The sequence below is a fragment of the Sabethes cyaneus genome, chromosome 3, assembly GCF_943734655.1.
Source record: "Sabethes cyaneus chromosome 3, idSabCyanKW18_F2, whole genome shotgun sequence".
Classification (NCBI taxonomy): domain Eukaryota; kingdom Metazoa; phylum Arthropoda; class Insecta; order Diptera; family Culicidae; genus Sabethes; species Sabethes cyaneus.
The window spans coordinates 135932429-135943794 of NC_071355.1; the positions used below are offsets into that span (position 1 = coordinate 135932429).

General features: G+C 40.1%; 1 protein-coding gene across 1 annotated transcript; it reads left to right on the forward strand.

Annotated features, from left to right (window-relative positions):
* Window positions 1-3708: 3708 nt before the first annotated feature.
* On the forward strand, window positions 3709-6340 carry LOC128740176 (uncharacterized protein K02A2.6-like). The gene is made up of 2 exons (XM_053835703.1): window positions 3709-5285; window positions 5533-6340. The coding sequence occupies exons 1-2, from the start codon at window positions 3709-3711 to the stop codon at window positions 6338-6340; spliced, it is 2385 nt and encodes a 794-aa protein (XP_053691678.1).
* The last annotated feature ends 5026 nt before the right edge of the window (window positions 6341-11366 follow it).

Sequence of the window (11366 nt, forward strand, 5' to 3'; positions counted from 1 at the left end):
GCTATGTATAAAGCGATTGAAATGGCGTTGCAGACCGGTGATTGTGCTAAAGGTGCTGTAGTTGGTTCGCCGATGCGGTACACGCAGAAATGGACCGTTACGTAGAACCAGGGAAGGAAGAACGGTGATTTTGATAAAATCTGTGAGTTATCGCCACACGCACAGATCACGATCCGTACAGCTCATGGCAAACAGTGAATCTTTAGCGTTAATCACAAGATTTTGTTCTCTAAACAGTCTCAGCAGTCGATCACAGTGTTACATCTTACCTAGCTGCGAGAAAAAAGGTCACACATGTTGTTTGTATTGTGATTCATACGACGCACACAACCAACCGTCTGTACCTGTTATATTTCTCAAAGCAATCATGCAATGAACGTGGTCTGACATGAGGTTTGTCATAATCTGTATGGATCGCGACAAAGTGTTTGTCGATTACAAGTAGTGATTGTAGATCTGAGATGTGAAATAATAAAATTCATTACATAAAAAAAATAACACTTTCCTTTTACTTGAATTAATCTATATGTATACGAATTAAGAAAGAAATCCTCGCTATGACTCGTTGGATGTTTAATATAATCTTTTGCAGGATTAGTCAATCGAAGAATAAAAATGATAGAAGTTTCAAACACAGGAATTACCCTCCAACCAATAACATGTACATGTACATGTACATGCGCATGTACATCAGTTTCAGTTAAATTAAAAGCCTTTGCTTAATATTCCGCAGCGACGTTATATCGTAGATCGGAGAATGCGAGAGAACGAAAACACACAAATTCCTGTCCAATCAAGATGCGCATGCGCTTCACATTATACTTCAGTATTGAATTTTGGAAGGAAAAGTCCTGATTGAAGGGGAAGTAGATATTCGTTGTCAGAAATATATAAATAGACATGCATTCATGCAGAGAGCTCATTCTTGCGGATACTTTTGACAGCGACGGATCAAAAAAAAAGGATGGAACAGGAAATGGAACTAGCAGCAGGATGGCAGCAGGAGGACCAGCTGCAGCCGTCGATCGGCGGCAGCCCATCTTCGGGCGCTGTGAATGCGCAGCCGGTGCCGGTGCGCGCCGTGAGCGAGCCGGATCTGGTGCCGCATTCCTTGCAGTCGCAGTTTGCTCAGCAAATGCAAACGCAAATGACTGCGGACGGTCAGCTGCGCGTGGCATCAAACGGACAGCCAGTAGCGTCACCGTCCATTGGCGAGCAGATGCAGGATCACTCGGTCAGCGACAATGGTGCAGTTCAGCCTCCCAGGCAGTAAGTATTTATTTTACGTTTCGGGTCCGGTGGAAATGGACGGACGCCGAATAATGAAAAATGTTGTGCAAATGTGGAAAGCTTCGGTAGCGATAGACGAGGCTTATGCTTAAAGAAGAGAGGTTACCGAGGGAAGTAGGCGGATCCTCAAAATATTTATTGATGCGGTTTCGGTGTTGCAAAAGACGAAACCTTTGTACAAAAAAATTAAATGTTTTTTTACAAGCTTCGGTGGAAATAGACGAATGCTTGAATAAATGTGACGGTTTCAGAACAGGAAACCGGAAAGTTTGAATGGCAAAACTGAATGAGTGCTGATAATAGCAGTTCGTTTGCAAATTAATATAATAACGATATTGATAATCGAATCAACATGAGGTCATTATTATGTGGAATGACAAGAGAATTTTTTATTCTTGTGTTTGCAGGAAATCATCCAGGAAAATGTTGAAAAAGATGCTGAAGGCAGCATTGGAGAGCAACAATTCTCTTCGAGAACAAGTTGCAGCACTTTTAGCGGAGGTGTTTCCTGAAGCTGAAACCGAGTCTCCATGCTCAGGTACTATGCGTCGAGATTTCGAAGAAACCGGACACGAGTCGTTACTGTTATCTACAATGAGCAGCTGGACTCTTGACACTCTTAATATTCCAGAATGTGTCCCTAGTGACGGTGAGTCCGAAATCGACAAGCGTGCATTTGAACAATGGAAGGAGATTTTCTACGCTTCTATCCAGCTCGTCAACAGTCGAGATGAGCATACATTGTTTGGTTTATTTAAAATTAAAGCGGGCATGAAACTGAGAGAAATCTTTAATACAACAGTTTCTTCGCCGGGTATGTCAGACGAGCTAACAGCTCAACTTTCAAATGCGATGCAGCGGCTGGACGGATATTTCAGCTCCCGAACATATATTCTGGCCCAGAGAGGCAAGCTAATGAACATGACGCAAGAACCAGCAGAAAGCAGTATGCAATTTGTAAGGCGTGTGGGAAATGCAGCAAAGATGTGCAACTATAACGAAGATGAAGCAATGGAAGCCATGGTGAGAGTATTTACAAAAGAGGCATCAGACGACCGTGTTCGAGTACTGGCCTACAGAAACTGGATTAATCAGGGTACATTTAAGGAACTTATCGACTCGGTTCGTGATAGAGAGCGGGAAAAGTTTAATGACGATGAATACAAGCGGAATCATGGCAATAGTAATGTCACTGTTGCCGCTGTTGAGTGGAAACCTTATGAGGTACCCAATCGGAACTATAGTAACAACCGCTCCTTCAACAACCGAGGGAACAATCGTTTTGATAGACAACGAGGCATTCGAGCAAAAGAGGGCGACGAACTTTTTCAAATCAAGGATATGGATCGGCTACAAACTGTTGGAGATGCGGAAGCGTCTTTCATATTGCGCAGCAATGTCATGCAGTTCAAAAAGCCAGCCACCGGTGCGGGAAAATGGGCCATATTGAACGTGCATGCTCACAGCCACCGCCGGGTCAACTGAAGCGTCGCGGAGAATTCAATGAAGAGATGCCAGAGAGAAAACTTGCTGCCATCGAAGGTTCAAAAGACGAAGAAACACGTTCTGAGGTACATGAAGACAGTAATAATTTAAATTAAAAATGCGTTTCTTTGATTTTTATGGATCTGTAATAAATAAAATAAATAGATTAAGAAATATGATAATAAATGAGTTTTTAATACAAGGCACTTTTTTTTTTTAAAAAAAAAGGAGGAAAGAAATATTTTCTTTGAATTACATATAAACCTATGAATAAATGAATGCTGTGACCATAAAAATCACAGAAACCATACAAATAATAATAATGAAATCATCTTCTAATAGCTATGATAATTGCAGGTAAGGTTGTCAACTTCGGTTGATAAAAATGTCATTGTAATAAATAACAATCCTCAGTGCTCTGAAAAAGCGGATTTGAGGAAAAATGCGAAGATTAGCACCTTAACAGAAAAAGACGCATACATTGAAGCTTGGATAGCTAACACTAAGGGCAAACTATTTATTGACTCCGGCGCGCAAGTAAATACAATCACAAAATTATCCTTTGAAAATATACTGGCTAATCTTGATGATAAAAATAAGTTACACTCGTTAAATTACTCAGCAGATAAGCGACTAAAGGCATATGCGTCTGACAATGAAATTAAAGTAATTGCAGTCTTCTCAGCGGAATTATATATTTCAAACGATAGACCTGTGGCAATTGAACAATTTTATGTTGTTAACGAATCAAGGTCCCTATTGGGGTTCAATACGGCGGTAAGATACAGCGTTCTTATAAATAATTTGTGTCTAAATCCATCATGGAGATGTGAATTGAGCATTGCGATCTGTACTCAAAACCAAATTTCCTTGACATCTGTGGAATTTCCTAAGTTTAATGTTCCACTGATTTTGTTGAGGTACGATAACAATATGCCACCATCACGCTGTATTTACACGCATATCCCAACAGCATTCAAAGATCTTACCAAGAAAAAGTTAGATGAATTGCTTACAATGGGAATTATTGAAAAAGTGACACAAGAATTGGATAGATCCTTTTGCTCCTCAATGTTGGTTGTTCCAAAAGGAAAAGACGACATCCGTCTTGTGATTGATACACGAGGCCCAAATCGCTGTATCTATCGAACTCCTTTTAAGATGCCTACATTCGAATCCATTTTAATGGAACTTCATGGAGCACGGTACTTCTCAACTCTCGATCTATGTAGCGCATTCTTTCACGTCGAGTTGAATGAAAGCTGTCGCCATTTGGCAAATTTTTTTGCCGGAGAGGGAATATTTCGCTACCAGCGACTTCCATTTGGCCTGTGTAACGCGCCTGATATCTTTCAGGAAATAATGCAAACAGTTATTCTAGATGATTGTGACGGAACTCTTAATTACATGGACGATATTCTGGTGTTTGGGAAATCGAAGGAAGAACATGATACAAATTTAACCAAAGTTCTGAAATGCCTGAGAAATCACAATGTAAAAATAAACGAGGATAAGTGTGTATTTGGTGTACAGATGTTAACGCTCCTTGGTTTCAATGTTTCATCCAATGGATGGAAAATCGATGAGCAGAAAATAAAAGCCATCAAAAATTTTAGAGTCCCAGAAAGTATTGCTGAAGTGAAAAGTTTCTTGGGACTAATAAATTTTGTAGAAAGATTTATTCACCACCGAGTAGATAAAACCCGTCTGCTCCGCGAATTGGCCAAAGCCGATCGGTTCTACTGGAATCAAGAATTAGACGAAGAATTCGAATATCTTAAAAATGAAGCATTGAAAACAATCACTACATTGGGCTACTTCAACAGAGAAGACCGTACAGAGCTTTACGTGGACGCTTCTTCTCATGGATTGGGTGCCGTACTGGTTCAGTTTGATAAGAATTCGAAAGCACGAATTATCGGCTGCGCATCCAAAACGCTTTCGCCATCTAAACAAAAATATCCACAAACACAAAGAGAGGCACTTGCGATGGTATGGGGAGTTGAACGCTTTTCTATGTACTCAATTAGCCCGCATTTCACCATTCGAACTGATGCGGAATCAAACGAATTTATCTTTGAAGGGTTTCACAGAATTGGTAAAAGGGCAGTATCTAGAGCCGAAGCATGGGCTTTGAGATTGCAACCATATCATTTCGACGTCAAGCGTGTACCAGGAGAACATAATGTTCCTGATGCTCTCTCCAGGCTGGTCTGTTTTTCTGACACAGCTGAACCCTTTGACGATACAAACGATAAACACTTACTATATTATCTAGACGCTGGCAGACTAGAAATTACTTGGGACGAAATCGAAATCCATTCTCAAAATGATTCCGTTCTAGGAAAAGTAAGACTAGCAATTGAAACTGGCGAATGGGAGAAAGAATTGCGTCGTTATGAATGCCACGCGAAGGAGCTCCACGTACTTGGTGCCTTGACATTCAACAACAACAAGGTCATTCTTCCTATTGCACTGCATCAACGCGCGGTTAGCTCTGCTCACCAAGGGCACGTGGGAGCAGCCTCCACGAAGAGAATTTTACGGGAATATTTTTGGTGGCCAGAAACTAAAGCCGCTGAATTATACGTACAGCGCTGCGAAACCTGTTTGCGTTTATCAAGAAAGAATCCTCCAATCCCATTAAGTAGCAGAGAACTTCCTGAAGGCCCTTGGGAGATCCTCCAAATTGATTTTTATACGGATAAAGAATTTGGTCATGGAGATTTTCTTCGTTATCGTCGATATCTATTCCAGATATTTGCATGTCATCGAAATGAAGAGAATGGACGCCGATGCTACAAATGAAGCTCTTAACAAAGTATTTGCGATATGGGGATACCCTTTAATCATCCAGAGCGACAACGGTCCACCATTCCAGAGTGAGAGATTTATAACGACATGGGAACAGAAAGGAGTCAAAATTCGGAAGTCTATTCCATTAAGCCCCCCACAATCAAACAGAGCGGTGGAAAGACAAAACGAAGGGATAAAAAAGGCGTTGGCTGCTTCAAAAATAGATAAAACAAATTGGAAAGCTGCTCTAGAAGAATATGTCCATATCTACAATAAGGTAAAACCTCTTTCCAGGCTTGGAGTAACACCGTTTGAACTCCTAGTGAGATGGAAATTTAGAGGGACGTTTCCCTGCATTTGGTCGACTCAGCCTACCTTGAACCTTGATCGTGAAAACGTTAAGGAAATGGATGCTTACTCGAAGCTAGAGAGCAAGCAATATGCTGATCAAAAACGAAACGCAAAATCGTCCGATATTGAAGTTGGAGATAAAGTTTTTTTAGCACAATTCAAAAAAATGAAATCAGATCCGAACTTCGGAAGTGAAAAGTTTGTGGTGATAGCAAGGCGTGGTGCGATACTGGTAGTGAGAAGTGAACGAGGTGTACTTTACTCCCGTAATGTACAAGATGCTAAGCGGATTCCTAAATGTGACGATGAAAATGACCAGATGGAAATAGTGGAGAAACGGATTGCGGAAGATGCCGAATCAATCGAAGATGAAAACACGAACAATAATACAAAATTATATAGTAATGTACCGTTCTGATTCAAACTTCGAACACTTAAGCCATGCTGAAACTTTCTTCAAAGTAAAATGCTCGAAAACATCTTTATTCTACCCCCATGAATGGTTCAATAGCATGACAATTTATTTATTTTCATGGGAAAATTTCAAAAATGAGGATAAAATGTTATTTTATAATGAAAAACACTAAAAAACTGCTGTTCGGTTTTGATTCAAACTTCGAACACTTTCATGGTCGGCATTCAAAGCTCGAATATTTCAGTCTCAGACATCGAATACTTGTATTACTTTGAAAAGTATTAATGTTTTTAGTGTCATTCAACTTAAATAAGTGAAATTAGGGTAGTTGATCCAGTAGTTGTGGTAGTACCAATAGTTGCGCTACTATTCATTATTAATGCATATTTTCGTCACCGTAGCATTTTAGATAAAACAATTACATTCATTATATAAAACAGGTTTTTAGAAGTGTTGGTAGTTAGACTACACCATTTAAAATTAAAGCATTATTTGCTAAAATGCCAATTTTCCAAAATCCAACGCGCAGTTGGAGCGCGCAACTATAGGCGCTCATCTATAGTTTTGCTACGATGTTTTTTCACTTAGCAACCTAGCAATGTATATGGAATAACACAATTAAAGGAACATCAAACTTAATTAAGGAAACATTAGCGCAACTGTTGGTACAATATAATTGAATCGGAAAATTCATTTTTTCTTTATAAAGCTTCTCATACAACGAAAGCAATTGTCTTGCCTTGTGACAAATACCTTGTATTTGATAAATTTATACCCCACAAGCATTAATTGAAGCATATACCTCAATAAGCAAGCAAAATGAAGGTATATTGTGCTTAGTGGGGCAACTAATGGATCATCTACCCTACATCTTTTTTCTAAACACTGTCCTTTTAAATTCACCTAACAGTGTGATTTAAATTTTTCCCACAATAATTAGTTTCAATCCTTATTTCTGAAGTCAATTGCTAATATTTACGAACTCCATGAACCACATCTAAAGGAAGTTTACTTTCTACAGCTATATCAATGCAGACAATTAATTTTCGCGAAGGAAAACCCGAAAAAACCGGATATTATTCGTGGGTGTTCGAAGTTTGAATCACACCTCAAAACGTGATTCAAACTTCGAACACTTTTTATTTATCTAATATCTTTGAAATAATGCATGAAATATTGTATTTTAACTATGCTTTAGTACATATATATCTTGCACTTACCTAATAATCGCGCAGTGGGAAGGTAAATGTTCTAAAATTGGTAAAATAATGCAAACGAAAAAAACAGCTACTTTTGCACGAAACGCTAAGAGTATGCGAACGAAGTTAACATCTGAGTTCTCACTTTTTTCCAACGCCTCCTGATTTCTTACAAAGAGTCCTACAGTTCAATGTCATACCTCACCGGATAGAGGACATTCTAACGAACACGGTGGTGTACAATAAACATTATGTTTATTTTTACATTACATTTTTACATTTTACATTATTAACATTATGTTTGTTTTATAATATTAGCGATACAAACGAGCATTTTATTCTGAAGTGTTCGAAGTTTGAGACTGTTCTAAGTTTGAATCAGACCTCGATCTAAGTTTGATGAGAGACCTCGAAGACGTGTAATTAAACTAAAAAAATTTGATGATATGTATTTATATACCATTTTTGAATAGAGTAGGGATAGAATGTGATGTAGAGCTGAGATGTGAAATAATAAAATTCATTACATAAAAAAATATAACACTTTCCTTTTACTTGAATTAATCTATATGTATACGAATTAAGAAAGAAATCCTCGCTATGACTCGTTGGATGTTTAATATAATCTTTTGCAGGATTAGTCAATCGAAGAATAAAAATGATAGAAGTTTCAAACACAGGAATTACCCTCCAACCAATAACATGTACATGTACATGCGCATGTACATCAGTTTCAGTTAAATTAAAAGCCTTTGCTTAATATTCCGCAGCGACGTTATATCGTAGATCGGAGAATGGGAGAGAACGAAAACACAAAAATTCCTGTCCGATCAAGATGCGCATGCACTTCACATTATACTTCAGTATTGAATTTTGGAAGGAAAAGTCCTGATTGAAGGGGAAGTTGATATTCGTTGTCAGAAATATATAAATAGACATGCATTCTAAGCACAGAGAACAGACTACCAGGTAATTGACAAAAAGTGTGTAAAAGGTTTTTATGTAATCTACGAGTAATCCTTCAATAGAGCACCCCTCGAGCAGTAAGTGGCAAACTAAATCTTGATGTCGCTGCCATCGCTGCTATGTAACTCCAGCACAAAGAAATATTGATAAAGGCACATGAATATTTTTTAATGCGTTTGGCAAACTATTTCTGGAGGGCGCTACCGACAGATTTTACACACAAAAAATCGATTACTTCCTTCGAGCCTGTTAATCTGTTCTCTGTGTTCTAAGGGTTTTGTCAATGCGTCTGCGACCATTTCCTCAGAACACAGATATTTGAGTACGATGATACCCTTCTCACAGAGATCCTTAACGAACATCTCCTTTGTTGCAATGTGTTTGGAGCGCTGATTGACTCGCTCCGACCCGACAAATGCTATGCACGACTGATTGTCTTCCTGCAAGTGTTGGCTGGGTCTGTTGTATACCGAAGTCCTCCAACAAACGCCTCAAACAGAGAGTTTCCTGCGCTGCCTCACTGAGTGCGATGTATTCGGACTCCGTGGAATAAAGAGCTACCACTGACGAACTGACATGACACTTAGAAGTAAATCCTTTAAAAACCAACGTCCTGCACATTTTGCTTGCACACTAGCACCCTCTGTTATGCATATTGCGGAGTAGCTTGCATTTGCAGGGTTTTATGCTGTAGGGTTTTGTACATTTGAATGGTTTTATACTGAAAACTCAAAGCAACAGTCGCGCGCCGCGGTGTGGCCATTTAGCGAAACATGCTTTTTTGAAAAATGAGTGGTTTTTGATTGGACGATGGAATTATCGCGAGTGTCTCGTCTGTTTGTCTGTGGAGCTACTGTACTTTGCTGCCGACTCCTCTACGATATCGCTGAACCTCCCAAAACGAACACGTATCCGGATGTAGACTTACGTGTACCGTAATCTCCTGCCCAGTTGGTGTCCGTATATCCCAATAGGCGTAGAGATGACCCATCGAAATGCAGCTTCCAGTTGATCGTTCCACGCAGATACCTAACCACTCTCTTAGCGGCAATCCAGTCTGCTTCAAATGGTTGATTCACTTTTCGTCTCAAAATTAAAACCACATCAGCAATATCCGGGCGAGTGTTAACCGCCACGTACAGAAGTGCACCTACTAAACGCCTGTAGTTGATGTTATCAGATAGTGGCACGTTGTCGGTCTCCCCTCGAGCGTACTGTTCGTCCATAGGTGTACGCGCAGACTTTGCTAGACCTAAGCCGAACCTCTCTGACATCTTCTGAATATATCCTCTCAATGAAACGCTGTATTTCCCATCTACACGTTCAATTTCATGACCCAGGAAGTATTTAAGTTCGCCGAGAGACGTTATCTCGAAATGCTTACACAGCTCGTCGCGGACTCTATCCGTTTCAGCCTCATCCTCGCAACCGATTACTACACACTTAAAAAAAGTGCCGAAATCAGCAAAATTTTGCCGAGATTTGAACAGCCGAGCGTTCGGAAAAATTTTTATGATGCCAAACGTTAGTAAAGATCCGTGAACGTCGATTTGCAAAACTGAAATTTTCACCGAACACTCGGCTGCCCAAATCTCGGCAAATTTTGCTGAGTTTTTTAAGTGTGTACATCATCCACGTACAATACGATGTAAACCCACAGAGTACAGACATCCAAGCGAAAGGTCCCCACTTGGATAAAACTTATGTCAAATTAGTTGGGAAACTATAGTGATGGTGTCGCTAAAGGCGCATAAAATTCTACACTAAACTCACAACAGCTAGCTTCTGGCGCTAGCATAACGCATATAGTCCATATATACTAGCGCCAGAAGAGCCAAAGGTTGTCAGTGTGCAAATCAAAAAAATCATTTAGTTGGGAAACTATAGTGGCGGTGTCGCTAGCATATTAGGTGATTTTAATTTGAAATTTTATCCAAGAATTCGCGAAAAATTTATTCCTGAGTGGATGTCTGTTCTCTGTGGTAAACCTTCTTCTTGCTTCGTTCGCCTATGAATAAACAAGGATTAGCCGAACCCGCCTTGAATCCCATCTGCGTTAGCACTTGGTTCATTCTTTGGTTCCAGCAACGAGCGGCCTGTTTCAGTCCATATATGTTTTTACGCAAACGGCATACTTTCGCTTCTTCTCCTGGAACTACAAAACCGGTGGGCTGCTTAATGTAAACCTCTTCGTCAAGATGACCGTTCAGGTAAGCCGTTTTAACGTCAATGTGCTTTAAAACCATTTGCTTGTGACGTGCGATCGCCAAAAGCGTCCTGAAAGTAGCTTGCTTTGTAACGGGGGCATACACCTCGTCGAAGTCCATTCTAGGTTGTTGCCGAAAGTCCTGTGCACCTAAACGAGCCTTATACTTCAGCACTTTACCGTCTGCGTTCCGTTTGATTTTGTATATCCAACGACTGCCCACTGCTTTGCGTCCTTCTGGAAGTTCAACGAGTTCCCATGTTTCCAGCTGATTGTGTGCGTACAGCTCGTCCTTCATCGCATTCAACCACTGTTGCTTCTGACTACATGACATTGCTTCTTGGAACGACTGTGGTTCGATCTCCTCCTGAATGCGCACTGTATTGATTTCTTCGATCAACCATTGAGGACGCACCGCTTTGTTAACACATTTCGACTGCCGTAAAAAATCATCATCTGGAAATCCCTCAAAGTCCGATTCACCACTGTTGAAGGAAACATCTTCATTGAGCACGTCAGGCAACAAGGTTACACTTGATTCATCTGCTTCCGAAGGCTCTACACGATCGACATTATTTTCGCTGTACGTTGAAACCCCTTCCTTTTCCTTGATTGTCTCCGCACCAGCAACATCCTCCAAAAACTTGGCATCCCGGCT